Source organism: Phyllobates terribilis, unplaced genomic scaffold, assembly GCF_046119375.1.
Source record: "Phyllobates terribilis strain yellow unplaced genomic scaffold, ASM4611937v1 Scaffold_13__5_contigs__length_258822181, whole genome shotgun sequence".
Taxonomy (NCBI): domain Eukaryota; kingdom Metazoa; phylum Chordata; class Amphibia; order Anura; family Dendrobatidae; genus Phyllobates; species Phyllobates terribilis.
In genome coordinates, this window is record NW_027362773.1 from 76,868,915 (window position 1) to 76,888,852 (window position 19,938).

Here is a 19,938-nt window from a genome sequence, read left to right on the forward strand (position 1 = left end):
TAGACAGTTATTATCATTAAGATATTCTACAATAGCATCTCTAAGAAATCCTTCAAACAATTTACCCACAACAGACGTTAAGCTGACTGGTCTATAGTTCCCAGGGTCACTTTTAGACCCCTTTTTGAATATTGGTACCACATTTGCTTGGCGCCAGTCTAGTGGGACAGTCCCTGTCCATAAAGAATGCTTGAATATAAGATACAGCGGCCTGTCTATCACATTACTTAATTCTTTTAGTACCCGGGGGTGTATGCCATCTGGGCCTGGTGACTTGTCTATTTTGATATTATTTAGGCGTTTCTGAACTTCCTCCTGGGTTAGGTGGGTGATATTTAGCGGAGGGTTTACTTTATCACTCTGCATTTCCTCCGATAAATTGTTTTCTTTTGTGAAAACAGTGGAGAAGAAGCTATTGAGTAGGTTTGCTTTACCCTCATCGCCCTCTATGATTTTACCCAGGTTATTTTTCAATGGGCCAACGCCATCAGTTTTAATCCTTTTACTGTTTATATAGTTAAAGAACAGTTTGGGATTCGTTTTACTTTCCTTGGCAATTAGTCTCTCTGTCTCCTCTTTTGCTATTCTTATTTGTTTCTTACAGATTTTGTTTTTTCCCTATAAGATATTAGCGCTTCCTCGCTGCCTTCTTGTTTAAGTTTACCGAAAGCCCTTTTTTTGTTTTTCATTGCCCTCTTGACTTCCTTATTTAGCCACATTGGCTTCCTCCTATTCCTAGCCCTTTTATTCCCATAAGGTATGTACCTTCTACAGTGACTATGTAGGACTGTTTTGAAAATTTCCCATTTTCTATCCGTGCTCCTATTACTGAAGATACTATCCCAGTCTATAAGGTGAAGGGCATCTCTTAGCTGAAGTTCAGTGTTTTTGTGGCTCCCTTGCTGGGCACCCTACTGAAGCACATGTGGAATTGTATAATGTTGTGGTCACTATTTCCCAGGTGCCCCCCGACCTGCACCTCAGTTATTCTGTCTGGCCTGTTAGTTAATATTAAGTCTAAAAGGGCCGTCCCTCTAGTTGGTTCCTGCACAAGTTGTGACAAATAATTGTCTTTGATAATTGACAGAAACCTGTTTCCTTTCTGAGATCTACAGCTTTCGGTTTCCCAGTCTATATCGGGGTAGTTGAAGTCCCCCATAATAATCACCTCGTTATTTTTTGCTACTTCGTCTATTTGTCTCATTAATAGACTTTCCATGGCTTCTGCTTTATTTGGTGGTTTATAACAGACTCCTATGATAATTTTATTATTGTTTTTTGCCCCATGTATCTCCACCCATAAGGACTCGACCTCCTCATTTCCCTCCCATACATCCTCCCGTATTGTAGGCTTTAGACACGTCTTTACATATAGACAGACTCCACCCCCTTTCCGACTTCTTCGATCCCTTCTAAACAGACTGTAACCCTGTAAGTTAACTGCCCAGTCATAGCTTTCATCTAACCATGTCTCGGTTATTCCCACTATGTCATAGTTACCTGTAGATATTTCTGCTTCCAGTTCATCCATCTTGTTTGTCAGGCTTCTGGCATTTGCTAGCACGCAGTTTACACGATTTTGTTTTGTTCCAATCTTCTCCCTGTGGATTGTATTTGAAATTTTCTTACCTCCCTTCCAAGCATCTTGTCTTGGACCTTCTTTGTCGCACTTCATATCTTTCATTAGTATGTCCTCTGGTTGCATGTTCGTGTCCGGCGTTTTTCTTCCCATCCCCTCTTCTTCTAGTTTAACGCCCTCCTGATGAGTGTTGCCAGCAGCATGATGGCGCCGCTAACCCAAAATTTGCTTTCTCCGATGCTGCTAAAAGAGGTAGCTTTGCCTTTGCAGCATCGGACACTGAAGCCGGATTGCTGGACACGACCAGCTTCAGCGCAGCGCTTGCAAACTGCACAGCAAAGTGATTGTAAGCGCTTCGCTTCTAGCCTAGAAGACTGACCACTTGTGATGCACTGGTGAGGTGGCCAGTAACCTAGGCAACGAGCAGTAAACTCACCTGCAGGGTGCATGCCCATCCGGCCACTCCATTAAGCACTAATCAAAGGTTATTTTCACACAGAGTTTTTTTTACTTGGATTTTGAAGTGGATTCTGCTCCAAAAACCACTTAAAATACTCTTGAATAAGTTTCCTTTTGATGTCCGAAAGAAAGCCCCCCTATGGTGCACAAGGTGCTGTTTTTTTTCTACGTGTTTTTTTTTTCTACGTGTAAAAAGAAGCGACATCTTTTTTCTTGATGTTTTTCTTCTTAAAATGCTTCAAATTTTACTACAGGAAATGTATCAAAATCAGCACCCAAAAAACTTAAGAATGCCCTAATGATTATTATCGGTCCATCGGATAAGCGATTTGGACACTGGAAAATCCCTTTAAGCTAAAGGTAAAGTTTTGTTAGTTTATATTGGGAATTCCATGCACATCTGATCCTGTATTTACTCCTCTTGCCCGAATCGTTCCTTTTGGGGTATGTTCACATGTGGCAAGTACTCAGCAAAATTTCCCTTCGGATTTGCTGGTGGAAATTCACCAGCGTATTCAAAGTGGATGGGATTATAGTGAATCCCATCCGCACACTGCAGAAAATTTCCGCGTGGAAATTGACCAGTGCTGCTGATTTTTAAATCTTCAGCGCACCAACTTTTTCTGCAAATTTTTGCAATGCATAGGGTGAAATCCCTGACAAATCTGCAGCAAAAATAACTACGAGAAAAAGGGGTTACACAATGAACAGCTGTAAACTAAGGGAAACCTGCAAAAAGTGTTTCCTTCTCTACAGCGCCACCACTGGGGACAAGAGGTATTACACATTGCCCATTGAATTTCATGGGCCGTTATTGTACCTTATAGACGAGCCAAATCCTGCGTTCTTTGTAACTTTGTAATGTTCTGCAGACATTCATGATCTTGCTTTCCTTTCTTCATTTTTCCATGAGTGATATGAGTTACTTTTCGATAGTTTTTTATGGTTTTAATGCCGCATTGCTCCAGCACTTTCGTCTCAGAGCTCAGAGCCGTCATCTGATCATGAAGAGCAGCACGTTGCAGTCAAAAAAAGAAGATAAAACCGTCTCAATCAATTTTCTATTCAACATATTTGTCCTATGTGATCACATATCCTTGCATTCAAAGCCCCATCAAGGTTAACGCAGGACTCTGGGTAAAATGTTTTTTTTTCAGAGGGCCCTTGCAAGGGTGCAGTGTCATATAATACATGAATAACTTACACTGGATAATATATGCATCAATCAGATATGACCTTAAATCCACTAACAGGTGACGGGAATAACGTTCATTATTATGAATATATTAAGCAGCAAAGCAACTCTCAGTTCTATAAGCTTTGGAAGCAGGAAACATGGGCAAGCGGCTTCGAAAAGGGCAAAATTGGGATGTCAAGATCAGAGCATCATCAAAATGGCAGGTCTTGTGGGGTGTTCCCGGTATACGGCAGGTCTTGTGGGGTGTTCTCGGTATACGGCGGGTCTTGTGGGGTGTTCTCTGTATACGGCGGGTCTTGTGGGATGTTCCCGGTATACGGCGGGTCTTGTGGGGTGTTCCCGGTATACGGCACGTCTTGAGGGGTGTTCCCGGTATACAGCAGGTCTTGTGGGGTGTTCCCGGTATACGGCAGGTCTTGTGGGGTGTTCCCGGTATACGGCAGGTCTTGTGGGGTGTTCCCGGTGTACGGCAGGTCTTGTGGGGTGTTCCCGGTATACGGCGGGTCTTGTGGGGTGTTCCCGGTATACAGCAGGTCTTGTGGGATGTTCTCGGTATACGGCGGGTCTTGTGGGGTGTTCCCGGTATACGTCAGGTCTTGTGGGATGTTCCCTGTATACGTCAGGTCTTGTGGGATGTTCCCTGTATACGTCAGGTCTTGTGGGGTGTTCCCTGTATACGTCAGGTCTTGTGGGGTGTTCCCGGTATACGGCAGGTCTTGTGGGGTGTTCCCGGTATACGGCAGGTCTTGTGGGGTGTTCCCGGTATACGGCGGGTCTTGTGGGGTGTTCCCGGTATACGGCGGGTCTTGTGGGGTGTTCTCGGTATACGACGGGTCTTGTGGGGTGTTCCCGGTATTCGGCAGGTCTTGTGGGGTGTTCCCGGTATACGGCGGGTCTTGTGGGGTGTTCCCGGTATACGGCAGGTCTTGTGGGGTGTTCTCGGTATACGGCAGGTCTTGTGGTGTGTTCCCGGTATATGACGGATCTTGTGGGGGGTTCCCGGTAAACAGCGGGTCCTGTGGGGGGTTCCCGGTATACTGCGGGAGTTGTGGGGTGTTTCCGGTATACGACGGGTCCTGTGGGGGGTTCCCGGTATACGGCGGGTGTTGTGGGGTGTTCCTGGTATACGGCAGGTCTTGCGGGGTGTTCCCGGTATACGGCAGGTCTGTCATGCTTACATTTAAGCATGACAAAAATAAAATAACATAAATGCCCCTTTAATACTAATTATCACTAATTCAGACCCTTTTGCAGCCTAGATTGTGGGACACGTAAGATCAAGCCGGCAACACGGCCTATAGCAGTGGTCGTGCTAGAGGAAAGGACACTGGTCCTATAGACATACAGTGGCTACGGAAAGTATTCAGACCCCTTTCAATTTTTCACTCTTTGTTTCATTGCAGCCATTTGGTAAATTCTAAAAAGTTCATTTTTTTCTCATTGAAGTACACTCTGCACCCCATCTTGACTGAAAAAAACAGAAATGTAGAAATTTTTGCAAATTTATTAAAAAAGAAAAACTGAAATATCACATGGTCATAAGTATTCAGACCCTTTGCTCAGTATTGAGTAGAAGCCCCCTTTTGAGCTAGTACAGCCATGAGTCTTCTTGGGAATGATGCAACAAGTTTTTTCACACCTGGATTTGGGGATCCTCTGCCATTCTTCCTTGCAGATCCTCTCCAGTTCCATCAGGTTGGATCGTGAACGTTGGTGGACAGCCATTTTCAGGTCTCTCCAGAGATGCTCAATTGGGTTTAGGTCAGGGCTCTGGCTGGGCCAGTCAAGAATGGTTACAGAGTTGTTCTGAAGCCACTCCTTTGTTAGTTTAGCTGTGTGCTTAGGGTCATTGTCTTGTTGGAAGATGAACCTTCGGCCAAGTCTGAGGTCCAGAGCGCTCTGGAAGAGGTTTTCATCCAGGATATCTCTGTACTTGGCCACATTCATTTTTCCTTCAATTGCAACTGTCCCTGCAGCTGAAAAACACCCCCATAGCATGATGCTGCCACCACCATGTTTCACTGTTGGGATTGTATTGGGCAGGTGATGAGCAGTGCCTGGTTTTCTCCACACATACCGCTTAGAATTATCACCAAAAAGATCTATCTTCATCTCATCAGACCAGAGAATCTTATTTCTCAGTCTGGGAGTCCTTCATGTGCTTTTGAGCAAACTCTATGCGGGCTTTCATATGTCTTGCACTGAGGAGAGGCTTCCATCGGGCCACTCTGCCATAAAAGCCCGACTGGTGGAGGGCTGCAGTGATAGTTGACTTTGTGGAACTTTCTCCCATCTCCCTACTGCATCTCTGGAGCTCAGCCACCGTGATCTTGGGGTTCTTCTTTACCTCTCTCACCAAGGCTTTCTCCTACGATTGCTCAGTTTGGCTGGACGGCCAGGTCTAGGAAGACTTCTGGTGGTCCCAAACTTCTTCCATTTAAGGATTATGGAGGCCACTGTGCTCTTAGGAACCTTGAGTAATGCAGAAATTCTTTTGTAACCATGGCCAGATCTGTGCCTTGCCACAATTCTGTCTCTGAGCTTCTTGGGCAGTTCCTTTGAGCTCATGATTCTCATTTGGTCTGACATGCACTGTGAGCTGTGAGGTCTTATATAGACAGGTGTGTGCCTTTCCAAATCAAGTCCTATAAGTTTAATTAAACACAGCTGGACTCCAATGAAGGAGTAGAACCATCTCAAGGAGGATCACAAGGAAATGGACAGCATGTGACTTAAATATGAGTGTCTGAGCAAAGGGTCTGAATACTTATGACCATGTGATATTTCAGTTTTTATTTTTTAATAAATTTGCAAAAATTTCTACATTTCTGTTTTTTTCAGTCAAGATGGGTTGCAGAGTGTACTTTAATGAGAAAAAAATGAAATTTTTAGAATTTACCAAATGGCTGCAATGAAACAAAGTGAAAAATTTATAGGGGTCTGAATACTTTCCGTACCTACTGTATAGCGATAACCTCAGCACCGACAATTAGAAACGAGGATGGGATTTGCTGCAAATGTGATTTTTATTTTGTTCCGGCACCAGTGAAACAGATATTGTCCAACATTTCAACCTGCTTGCGGTCTTTATTAGGGACATCTGTGTGAATAGTGGCTGGGTGCCTGTATGTACAGTCAGGGCCGAAAGTGTTGACATCCTTGAAATTGTTCCAGAAAGTTAAGTATTTCTCCCAGAAAATAATTTCAGTCACACGTTTTGTTATACTGATGTTTATTTCCTTTCTGTGTATTGGAACACAAAAAAAAAAACTGAGAAAAAAAGACTGAGTGGACATAATTTCACACAAAACCAGACAAAATTGTTGGCATCCTGAACTTCAATCGCTTCCTATAACCATCAGCTTCTTACTTCTCTCCGCTGGATTCTTGGACTCTTCTTACAATCTGCTCCAGGTCTCTAATATGTGAAGGCGTCTTCTCCACAGGTGATCAATGGGATTTAGATCCGGACTCATTGCTGCCACTTCAGAACTCTCCAGCGCTTTGTTTCCATTCATTTCATTGAAGTATGTTTGGGGTCATTGTCCTGCATTACATTGCGACCCAAAATCCTTTGGTAATCTTCAGATTGACTGAACACGGTCAAGGCACCCAGTGCCAGAGCAGCAAAACTTCTTTGATCCTCCACCATATTTGACTGTAGGTATTGTGTTCTTTTCTTTGTAGGCCTCATTCCGTTTTCAGTAAACAGTAGAATAATGTGCTTTACCAAAAAAGCTGCATCTTGGGCTCATCTGTCTACAAGATGCTTTCTGAGAAGGATTTTGGCTTACTGACGTACATTTTGTCAAACTGCAATCTAGCTTTTTTATGTGTCTGTGTCACCAGTGGGATTCTCCTGGGTCTCCTGTCATAGCGTTTCATTTCATTCACATGTGGACAGATAGTTTGCGCTGACACTGATGAACCCTGAGCCTGCAGGACAGCTTGAATTTCTTTGGAACTTGATTGGGGCCGCTTATCCATTATCCGGACTATCCTGCGTTGTCGGTGCTGAGGTTATCTCTATATATAGGTTGTGGGACAGTCCTTTAAAAATCAGGATTGTTAATAGGTATGCTCCAAAGGTGTAGCTAATATGATGCTTTATAGAGGCCTTGAATCCGTGATGCAAATGATCCAAACAGCGACCAACGACCTCAATGAGCTAACTGTGTCCGTGCGATTTTGTCAAGGCCCTCGCGTTTGGCGGCAAATGTATAGTTCATGCTGCACTAGTCTTGTAGTCAAAAGTGGTCGATAACTCCGAGGTGAGCTCCATAGTGTGTACATTAAATAGGGGCCCTGACCTCTTAAAGAAACCATTCCCAATCCCTGTAATCTATAGTATGCAGAAGTTCAGAATTTACTGACTTTTTCCTGCTTGTTTTTCCCTGCTGATGGTTGGTAAACCTGCCTGGTTCTTACATTTTGCTAATGCTGATTTTACCTCCTTTTCTGGAGCCGGCAGGCACTTCCATTATTCGATTCATCCCCGCTGAATAAAGGTTTGAGAGAATCGATGTTAATGTCGGTCTCTAATTGACGCGCTCGCTAATGTTTGATTGCTCGGGTTAGAGATGTCGAGATGTTTCCTCTCCGCTCCAGATGAGGTCAATCGAAAGTTTTTTTTTCTAAAAGTTGAAATTCTGACAAAATTACATATTGAAAGTCATTGTAGGACAGAGGCTCGCGGGGAAATGATGTCTCTGCTCTCACAAAACTGCGGGATCTCCACTCTTCACAGCTTGAGAGCAATACAGATTCCCGCCATGAATGCAGCACTGTCAGCGGGAGGAATCTCTTTCTGCAAAAACAGTGAATGTTGCAGAAAATATTTCCAAATAACAATTTACAATGTAAAGAAATAATTATAATTACACCCGGGAACACCCCGGAAGAGCCAGATACAACCCTTTGAAAATTTGCATAAAATAGGTGGTGTTTATCCACCCTATTGCAGCCAGGACAGTCGGCTCCTGCTGCAGATAGGTGCCTCACAGTCAGCTGATTTCATGATTTCTTTGCTGGAATCAGCAAGTGCTGGGCACCAAATCAGGAAGAGCAGACTTGGTGTATTGAAGATATTGCAGCCGATAAAGTGCACCCCAGCTTGATACAGTCAGGCTCAGACACCCGTGGCACTCCCGCGGCTGTGAAACTACAACTCCCAGCATACCCTGACTGCTGGAACACTGCAGATTGCTGACCCCTGGGTTCGATGTTCATCCTGTAATATGAGCAAAGTTCATTGTAAGCAGATAGCTGATCTTCTCCATATATTTGCATTTTATATATCTGTAAACAGGTTTTATGGGAAAATACCTAGATCATAATTGTTTTTTTATTAAGTTAAATGCACGTATTTTTTTGCTAAAAATAATTTTTGTTTCATTAAAAATTTTGTACCGTTTGCCTTCTATAGCCTTTGTGTTGCACTATTTATTGTTGGCTGCACAATGAGCTAAATGAGAACCCATCAGTGAGCTCATTGTGACAGTCCAACGGGAGAGTTTCTAACACTTTTATCTGTTTTTCTGAACTCTTCTCAAATGATTTATGACCACAGACTATATCAAAATCGAACGTGAAGAGAAATAAAGAGCCCGTAAAAGCAAAGAGGGTGCAATTTTTTTTTTTTTTTTAATTAAACCTACTTGGAAAAAGTAGACCGCATCAAAGTTAAACTGAACTTAGGTGTTGTCATAAATCAGCTGAGAGCTAAAATAAAAGACAGGGTAAAGAGTTATAAACTCTGTGAGAATCAGCCTACTGATGGATTCTCAGTTAACTCAGCAATATATAGGGGAAAAAAACAGCCAATAAAAACCAAAAGGTGGAACATTTTATTGAAACCCAACTGCAAAAATTCCAATATACATTAACCTAAGTTAAAAAAAAAAATCCCTTTAAATTTCCAGGGTTTGGATCCTCGTCTTATCTTTTAGAAAATGTGAACCGGCCGGGAGGTAAAGCAGCTTCTGCCAAAACCTAGATATGGAGGTGGCGTGTTCGCCTCACCTAGGGTGATGATGAGGAGTGTCACGGGGGTGTCGCCACGAAGATCGTCACGATTACACAGCCTGACTTCTCGCAGCTGACTTTTTGGTGCTTTGTGTTTTTCGGCAGTGAGGGAGTTAATTCTCTCTCTCTCTGTGCTAGACGAGGTCCAGCCTCGCCCAGCTGCAATCAATGCTGCTGTAGTGAGACTCCTTCAAATGCCTGCTGGTCTGTTAGGGAAGTGTCGGTGAAAGCATTTCATGCAGACTAACAGAGCGGATCGTGGTATTTGGAGTTTCAGAGCTAAGTGCATTTGGAGTGTTTTTTCCCTTCATCGCTTTATCATTTATCTCCTTTCCCGTTGGTGTTCCCTCTGTTGTAGTTGTGTAGTTTTTGTATGCAAGGTGGTTTTGGTTTTTCCCTTGTACTGTCTCGTTCGTCTAAGTACTGTGTGTGGGCATATTATTACTTGTCCCCTTTTGTTGTGATTGGGGTCCTTCTCAGGACTAGATTACTTAGGTGCAGGGATCCTCAGGAGGTAGGGGTTACGCTGGCGGCCTGGACCTCTGTACCTTTAACAGTACCTCCAGGTTGAGGGATTAGTCAGGGCCCCAGCTTAGGGTCAGCTTAGGCCCCCTACCTCCAGTATACAGAGACAGCGTGACATTTTCACCGACCACTTAGTTTTTCTCCAGCTACCATGGATCCAGTAGCCGGTCTAGCTCGGCAGTTGCAGAGTTTGTCCATGGAGCTGGCGGACGTTAGGTCCAAGGTTTTGTATCCTCAGGAGCAAGCCGGACCAGAACCTAAAGTAGCTCTCCCTGACAGGTTCACTGGGGGGCGGGACAAGTTTTTTGTTTTCCGGGAGGCATGCAAGTTGTACTTTCGGCTGCGGCCTCGGTCATCGGGGAGTGAAGAACAAAGGGTGGGAATTGTCATCTTGCTCCTACAAGGGGACCCACAATCTTGGGCGTTCTCTCTTCCCCCGGGCTCCCCGGCTCTCCAGTCAGTGGATAGGTTTTTCGCTGCTCTGGGACTCGTATATGATGACCCAGATCGGATCTCCCTTGCTGAGTCTAAGTTACGTAGGATCCAGCAGGGAGATCGTCCGGCGGAGGAATTCTGTTCGGAGTTCCGTAGGTGGGCCACGGACACCCAGTGGAATGACCCGGCTCTTGGGAGCCAGTTTTGTCAAGGTTTATCCGACAAATTACAGGATGTGTTGGCACAGTATGACTCTCCCGCGTCACTGGAAGCCGCTATGGCCCTTGCTATTCGCGTTGACAGACGGCTTCGGGAGAGGTGCGGGATAACTCTACCCCCTGTGATGACTCCACCTCCTACAAGGTCCCCTCATATGGTGGTTCCCCTGGTCAGTCCAGAGGAGCCTATGCAATTAGGAGGGACATCATTTCGGGGGAGGGGACCGTTGGTGCGCCATAAGACAGGAAGGTGTTTCTTCTGCGGGAGAAAGGGACATTTTATTGGGGGGTGTCCATCCCATCCCTTGCAGAGTGAAGAGTCGTCGGAAAACTGTTGATCCCAGGTTGTGTGGTGGACGGCAATCTGGGAGTAGGTATTTCGTCCCTAGGTTCGTCTCAGTTTCTCGTACCGGCGGAGGTGGTGGTGGGTACGAGAACTGAGAGGATATCTGTTCTTCTGGATAGTGGGGCCGGGGCTAATCTGGTTGATGCTCGGTTTGCCCGGGTTCAAGGTATGCGATTGAGTGAGTTGGCTAAACCCATCCCCATATTCTCGATCGATGCCAGGCCTCTCGGTCAGGGAAGTTTTTTGCAAGCTGTGCATGACGTAAAACTTCAAGTGGGGGCGATACATAAAGAACTGTTGTCTTGCTACGTGTTGGAGGGTCTTCCCACTCCTATAGTGTTGGGCCTTCCTTGGTTAACTAAGCATAACCCGGTTATTAATTGGCAAACCAGAGAGATAAGCCAATGGAGTAAATTCTGTAATAAAAACTGCATGAACACGGTCATCGGTGCGGTTACTCCTTGGGTCTTACCTCCATTTCTGGCGGACTTTGAGGATGTATTCTCGGAGAAAGGGTGTCAGGAACTACCTCCTCATCGCGAGTATGACTGTTCTGTAAAACTGCTCCCTGAGGCCAAGTTACCTAAAGCTAGGTTGTATAACTTTTCTGGTCCTGAGAGGCAGGCCATGAAGGATTATATTTCAGAAAGTCTGGCTAAGGGGCATATTAGACCTTCATCTTCACCGGTGGCTGCAGGGTTCTTCTTTGTTAAGAAGAAAGATGGAGGCCTACGCCCTTGCCTGGATTTCCGTGAACTTAATCGGATTACGGTCCGAGATCCGTATCCGCTCCCACTTATTCCCGATCTCTTTAATCAGATCGTGGGCGCCAAATGGTTCTCTAAGTTGGATCTCAGGGGGGCATACAATCTGATTAGGATGAAGGAGGGGGATGAGTGGAAGACGGCGTTTAACACTCCGGAGGGGCATTATGAGAACCTTGTCATGCCATTCGGTCTGACTAATGCCCCGGCGGTGTTCCAACACTTTGTTAATGACATTTTTCGCCGCCTGGTGGGACAGTTTGTTGTCATATATCTGGATGATATCTTAATTTACTCGCCGGATCTGGTGTCTCATCAGGAGCACATTAGGCAGGTGTTACAGATCTTGCGGGATAATAAACTGTATGCCAAATGGGAAAAGTGTGTGTTCGCCGTACAGGAACTCCAGTTTTTAGGCTTCCTGGTTTCAGCGTCCGGTTTTCGTATGGACCCTGGGAAAGTGCGGGCAGTTCTTGAGTGGGATCGGCCAGAGAATCTTAAGGCACTACAACGTTTCCTGGGGTTTGCTAATTATTACCGGAAGTTCATTCGTAATTTCTCGTCCATGGTTAAGCCTCTCACAGACATGACTAAAAAGGGGACGGATTTTTCTAGGTGGTCTGACAAGGCTTGTCAAGCATTCTCCTCCTTGAAAAAATGTTTTGCCTCAGCACCCATACTCATTCAACCGGATGCGTCACAGCCATTCATTGTAGAGGTAGACGCTTCCGAGGTAGGGGTGGGAGCAGTATTGTCACAAGGTTCGTCCCCTGGTAAGTGGCATCCGTGCGCCTTTTTCTCTAAAAAATTGTCGTCCGCTGAGAGGAATTACGATGTCGGCAATAGGGAACTCTTGGCCATTAAGTTAGCTTTTGAGGAGTGGCGCCATTTTTTGGAGGGGGCAGTCCATCCGGTCACCGTCATCACCGATCACAAGAACCTGCTATATCTGGAGTCCGCGAAACGTCTGAATCCCAGACAAGCTAGGTGGTCATTGTATTTTACCAGGTTTAATTTTGTCGTTACATATCGTCCTGGGTCAAAAAATGTAAAGGCGGATGCCTTATCTCGTAGTTTCCCTGGGGCCGGGAATACGGACGACCCGATTCCTATCCTTCAGGAGGGGGTGGTGGTTTCGGCAGTATGCTCTGAGCTGGAGGAGGAGGTATTGGAGGCTCAGGGGGACGCCCCTGTTGGACCTCCGGGGAGACTGTTTGTTCCAGATCAGTTGCGACAAAAGGTGATCGAGGCACACCATAACTCAGTTTTTGCAGGACACCCGGGGAGTAGAGCAACTGTGGATCTCCTCTCGCGTCGGTTTTGGTGGCCTAACTTACATAAGGAGGTGGTAACTTTTGTCGCGTCCTGTGGGGTTTGTGCGCGCTCTAAGACCTCACATACCCGTCCGTCTGGGGCCCTCTTAACTTTGAAGATCCCGGAGCGTCCTTGGACTCATCTGTCTATGGACTTTATTACGGACCTCCCTCCGTCTTCGGGTAAAACGGTCATACTTGTTGTAGTGGACAGGTTCAGCAAGATGGCACATTTTATCGCTCTTCCGGCTCTCCCTAATGCTAAAACTCTTGCGCAGGTGTTCATTGGGGAGATTGTGAGGCTTCACGGGGTACCCTCCGAGGTGGTGTCTGATCGGGGGTCTCAGTTTGTGTCCAAGTTCTGGAAGGCGTTTTGTGCACGGCGGGGTATGCATTTGTCGTTCTCATCGGCTTTTCATCCTCAGACCAATGGTCAGACGGAACGTATGAACCAGAGCTTGGAGACATATCTCCGGTGTTTTGTGTCAGAGAACCAGGAGGACTGGGCTTCTTTCTTACCTCTGGCAGAGTTTGCTCTTAATAATAGGCGGAGCGAGTCCACTGGTAAGTCCCCGTTTTTTGGGGCATATGGTTTTCACCCCCAGTTTTGTACTTTCAGTAGGGGGGGCTCTTCGGGGGTTCCTGAGGAGGAACGATTTTCCTCATCACTCGCTTCAGTATGGAGAGGGGTGCTGAAGAATCTGAATACTATGGGGAACCGATACAAACGTATGGCTGATAGGAGGAGAGTGTCTGGTCCGGACCTAAGTGTGAACGATCGGGTATGGTTGTCTACCAGGAATATAAAACTTAAGGTTCCCTCCTGGAAACTGGGTCCCAGGTTCATCGGGCCGTACAGAATCAGTTCTATTATTAATCCGGTGGCATTCCGTCTTGACCTCCCCCCTACGTTTAAAATTCACAACGTGTTCCACAGATCGTTGCTTAAGAGGTATGTGGCGCCGGTGGTACCGTCACCTTTACCTCCCCCTCCAGTGGTGGTCAAGGGTAACTTGGAGTTCCAGGTATCGAGGGTCATCGATTCACGCTTTAATCGCCGGTCCCTTCAGTACCTGGTTCATTGGAAAGGGTATGGTCCTGAGGAGAGGATGTGGGTTCCTGCGTCGGATATTAACGCAGACCGATTAGTTCGGGCCTTCCACACGACTCACCCGGATAAACCTGGCCCTGAGGGTCCGGAGGCCCCTCGTAGAAGGGGGGGTACTGTCACGGGGGTGTCGCCACGAAGATCGTCACGATTACACAGCCTGACTTCTCGCAGCTGACTTTTTGGTGCTTTGTGTTTTTCGGCAGTGAGGGAGTTAATTCTCTCTCTCTCTGTGCTAGACAAGGTCCAGCCTCGCCCAGCTGCAATCAATGCTGCTGTAGTGAGACTCCTTCAAATGCCTGCTGGTCTGTTAGGGAAGTGTCGGTGAAAGCATTTCATGCAGACTAACAGAGCGGATCGTGGTATTTGGAGTTTCAGAGCTAAGTGCATTTGGAGTGTTTTTTCCCTTCATCGCTTTATCATTTATCTCCTTTCCCGTTGGTGTTCCCTCTGTTGTAGTTGTGTAGTTTTTGTATGCAAGGTGGTTTTGGTTTTTCCCTTGTACTGTCTCGTTCGTCTAAGTACTGTGTGTGGGCATATTATTACTTGTCCCCTTTTGTTGTGATTGGGGTCCTTCTCAGGACTAGATTACTTAGGTGCAGGGATCCTCAGGAGGTAGGGGTTACGCTGGCGGCCTGGACCTCTGTACCTTTAACAGTACCTCCAGGTTGAGGGATTAGTCAGGGCCCCAGCTTAGGGTCAGCTTAGGCCCCCTACCTCCAGTATACAGAGACAGCGTGACAAGGAGCACATGTTGGTACTGGTGGGGCACCGGCCACAAGTGTGGAGGAGCAGCCTGGAATTTTTCCATAAAGATTGTAGAAAGTTCTGCCTCCCACTTTGCGGAATATTCTGCATACCAGTCATGAAAAAGCCAAGAAACAAGTGGTGGCGTTTTTGTTGGTTACTATGTGACTCCACGGTAATTAAAAGAAATGTAATGCTAATAATATATTACAGGAGGGAGTATACGTGTGCTCCAGATATTTACACTGTTCATATAGCAAGCCTAGGAAACCTTCCCTCAAAAGTCAATGTACAGGAAAAAATGTTTGATAAAGTTTTTCAACTTACCACATCATTAAAGAACATAAATGTAGTAATTTTTACCTTTTAGCAGTCTCATTATTATCACAGACAGAATCTCTATATATAGTAAATAACACAGAATCCACCATTCACAATAGGTGATGTCACAGCTCACCCCCTCCTCCTCCTTTACAATGACTGATAACACCTCTATATATAGTAAATAACACAGGATCCACCATTCACAATAGGTGATATCACAGCTCACCTCCTCCTGTACAATGACTGATAACACCTCTATATACAGCAGATAACAGAAGATCCACCATTCACAATAGGCAATGTCACAGCTCACCTCCTCCTCCTGTACAATGACTGATAACACCGCTATATACAGTAGATAACACAGGATCCACCATTCACAATAGGTGATGTCACAGCTCACCTCCTCCTCCTGTACAATGACTGATAACCCCTCTATATTCAGTAAATAACACAGAATCCACCATTCATAATAGGTGATGTCACAGCTCACCACCTCCTCCTGTACAATGACTGTTAATACCTCTATATACAGTAGATAACACAGGATCCACCATTCACAATAGGTGATGTCACAGCTCACCTCCTCCTCTTCTTGTAAAATGACTGATAACACCTCTATATACAGTAGATAAAACTGGATTCATCATTCACAATAGGTGATGTCACAGCTCACCTCCTCCTCCTCCTGTACAATGACTGATAACACCTCTATGTACAGTAGATAAAACTGGATCCATCATTCACAATAGGTGATGTCACAGCTCACCTCCTCCTCCTCCTGTACAGTGACTGATAACACCTCTATGTACAGTAGATAAAACTGGACTCATCATTCACAATAGGTGATGTCACAGCTCACCTCCTCCTCCTCCTGTACAGTGACTGATAACACCTCTATGTACAGTAGATAAAACTGGATCCATCATTCACAATAGGTGATCTCACAGCTCACCTCCTCCTCCTCCTGTACAGTGACTGATAACACCTCTATATACAGTAGATAAAACTGGACTCATCATTCACAATAGGTGATGTCACAGCTCACCTCCTCCTCCTGTACAATGACTGATAACACCTCTATGTACAGTAGATAAAACTGGATCCATCATTCACAATAGGTGATTTCACAGCTCACCTCCTCCTCCTCCTGTACAGTGACTGATAACACCTCTATGTACAGTAGATAAAACTGGATCCATCATTCACAATAGGTGATAGCACAGCTCACCTCCTCCACTTTCCTTCACATTGATCTTTGCCCAGATTAGAGAATGCTCAGCTTATACTTTACACAGGGTCTGAGTCATTCTGTTGCTGCTAATGTCCTTGTAAAGAATAGGAATTAGGAGCCTAATGAACAGTGTGAAAAATGCAATAATTTTTTTTGATTTGTACATAAATTATCACTACAGTTTCAATAAATACATTTTACGTAACAACCTGATCCCTGATGTAACCAGTAGATCCCTTTCTGAACACTTAGCCCTTCTTTTCCTGTTGTCTCGTAGATCACACGGACTGAGCTGAAGATTTTTATACAGAAAGAGTTTGAACACATGAAGAAGCTGGTGCACGAGGAGGAGACCAAGGCCTTGCACTTCGTGGACCTTAAGGAAGCCGTGGCCTCCGCTCACGTAACTGAGGTCCTGGCCGAACTCAATGTCCATATGTGCAAGCTGATGGATGAAATGGCCGAGATCACCCAACAACTCAACAGCTTTAACCAACTGGTAAGGCAAAAACCTAAGGTGACCATACCCTCGTGTCCGCTCCCGACACCGCAACCACCAAGCTTAAAGGGGTTCTGCACAATCACTTGTTATATGCTATAGTCCCCCCAAAAAAATAATAAAAGAAAACACATATACCGACCTCGCGGTCCAGCGCCATTCCAGTGATGTCGGTGCTGTGTTCCCCAGCGCTCATGTGACACTGTTATGTCATGTGAACACTGCAGCCTTTCAGCGGCCGCTGATAAGCTGCAGCGGTCACGTGATGTAACAAGGTTATGTGAATGCCGGGAGACACATCGCCAACAATGCTGGAACGGCGCCTGTCCAGGAGGTCCGTATATGTATTTTTCATTTTACATTGGGGACTATAGCATTTAAGAAGCGGTTGTCAAGTAGTGGGAAACCCCTTTAACAATAAGAACATGAGTCACTTAGTTGCCAGCGCAGGGAATACGGCAACTATGAAAAGGAAATTTGTATTAATTGAGTTTTCCAGGACAAAATATTTGTGGTCTGTCTTTGGAATTGCAAGTTTGCCAAAAGTCTTGAATTTAAAAGTGTTATCTCAAGTTTTCAAATACATCAAATTTGGGGATGGCTCGGGCAAAAAAGGGGAGATGTTTAAATCCTCATACCAAAAGAGAGCGGTCCCAAATAAGCTGGGGAGTTCCTGGGTGTGTTATGGACACTCCCATGCAGAACATGAACCCTTCCGATTGGAGACATTTGCACTTTTGTTTTTTTCTCTTCTTCCAAAAAAAAACATTTTTCTTTTCTTTCTACATATTTGTACAATAGATTTTTTTTTTTTGTGGTTTTGAATGACACTAGTCACTTTACCTTTATAATGTGCTGAAAAATTAGGTAAAAAATTGAAGTGCAATGAAATGGTGAAAAAAAAGATTGAAAATTCTGCCATAATTTTTGGGTTTGTTTTTATGACATTTGACCTGCAGTAAAAATTACCTGTTACAGATTTATCTAACCTTTGATTGTTTGTACTACATACTGTACTAATTTAGTATTGCAATATACAGCGACAATAGCGATCTCCTATGAAGCCCAGCGACAGGCTGAGCTTCATGGAAAGGCCCTTACGCGCAGAAGTCAACATGTACTTGTATGGGTTTACCTTAAAACTTATAGAAAACATTACGCATGACATTGCACTTAATTCGACCATGAAGCACCAGCCATAGGCGTCAGATAACCGGCTGTAATGGCGTCCTGCTGAGGATTATCCTGCTCAGTCCGGGAGGTTGTAAAGGTTGCAATAGACGTACAGAAATTATGGCTGACGGGAAGCTTTTGTAGACAAGATGATGGAAGGTTTGAATTGAGATCTCTGCAGGTGGTCTGTATCTGGGACTCGTCCTTCTGGGGGTAAAGAAAGTGCAGCGATGAAAATTTTTTTTACACTGGATCAAAACCCCAAAACTCTCAGATTGGTCTACGGGATCACAAAGTAGAGTTCTGATAAGAACAGGGCAAACGTGAAAAATAAATCGCCATCAAAAAGTTTACTAGTTGTTTACATGTTTTTTGTATGTGTGTGATATATATATATATATATATATATATATATATATATATATATATATATATATATCTTTTCTTACTATATACACATGTACATTTGTATTTCTTGCTTTTGTGGCAAATTTTTTGTTAAAACTACTGTAAATTAGACTGTAGTTTTGCCAATTCCCCCCCTCCCCTCCATACAAACTCAAGGAGAGAGGACTCTTGGTGCAAAACTTTTAAAAAAAACATTTTTTCTTTTTGTTTGTTCTATTTCATGTTTTCCTTTCCTAACCTATTTCTCTTTTTTTATTTTTAATTGCTAGGATCTGGAAGAGGATGATGAGTGAGTATACAGACAATATATTCCCTATTTAAAATATGAGCTTAAAAAAAAAGATCCTTAGGGCCCTGAAACAAGGGCCACGTCGACAGTTCATGGCCGCCGGACCCGACCCCTCAAACCTCCTTTTTACCTTTTGGCATCCCTCGCAAATCTTTAAGATTGCTGCAACGTAACGATGTCTTTGGGTCTGCTAATCAGAGGATGCCAACATTTAGGAGACGATCCACAGGGCTATGGTCTGGCAGCCACGGACTACCAACGTGGGTCCTACGAATCTTTTTTGCTCAGCTCTGTATAAGTTATAACATGGATGTTTGGTTCTTACACTCGTGATGCTTTTTCTTTGTATGCCCCATAGGGAAACATTACATTAATGCCATAGGTATGTAGCTTTATACTAAAAGCGATCCTTCGATTTTAACCCTTTATGTATTTCTCATGTTCTCCTTTTTCCCCACTTATCCTGGAATTCCAAAAACCAGAATACATGTAGTGTAATCCCGCAATGGAGGTGGCGGCAGCTGGTTAATGTGACTCTCGCTGACAGGTTTCCTTCTTAGACATAAATCTGGCACGGATAAAACTTGTGTATGTAGGAGACGCAGGAATGTAAGTGGCTTTCCACACGGCCGGGTGACAGAGCAGAGAGCAGGGATTATATCACCAGCGCTATCCGTCATCACGAGAGCCCTCCCTCCACACAAAACACCCCATTTGCTGATCTCCACCCCACACTTTTAATCCTCTAAGTGGCCAGAATGTGCGGTCTATATTTGTAGCCCAACAACTGGGCCCCGGCCAAGCTACGAAACCCATATCCAAACATGGAGTTCGACAAATCCTTTATAACTACATGGAGGAACGGAAAAAAAAAAAAACACCTCCTCCCTGCCGAGTCAGCAGGATTAATAAAGAACTTCTTATCCATCGTTCTAAAACATTTTCCAAAATATTGTATTTTTTTTTTTATTTTTTAAAGATGTATGGTGTTAATGATATTGAGAATATTTTTGTATTAATTACTGGAGATACAAAAAAAAAAAAATTCTGCATGCAATTTTTGTAAAGCGGGTGCAGAGGTAACTGTGACACCGGGGCCCTTGTACCTGAGCGGGAAAAATCACAAAGACTGCAGTAATATAAAAAAATGAACTTATCATGACTGGTCTAAGATTTCTTTTCCTTCCACCAACGAATGTCCTTTTAGCCAACCGATGAACAATTGATCGTCGGCCCATTTTTGTCTTATGTGTAAGAAAGGCTTTAGGGTATGTGCACACCAAATTTTTTAGGAG

The 19,938-nt window shown here is 44.5% G+C and overlaps 1 protein-coding gene across 2 annotated transcripts in view; it reads left to right on the forward strand.

Annotated features, from left to right (window-relative positions):
- TRIM44 (tripartite motif containing 44) overlaps positions 1-19,938 on the forward strand; it is a 90,290-nt gene that overhangs the window by 13,074 nt on the left and 57,278 nt on the right. For both annotated transcript variants that reach the window (XM_073658138.1, XM_073658139.1), the window contains exons 3-4: positions 16,552-16,773; positions 18,624-18,643. In XM_073658138.1, coding sequence (XP_073514239.1) covers positions 16,552-16,773; positions 18,624-18,643 — 242 coding nt within the window. The remainder of the gene's footprint in view (positions 1-16,551; positions 16,774-18,623; positions 18,644-19,938) is intronic.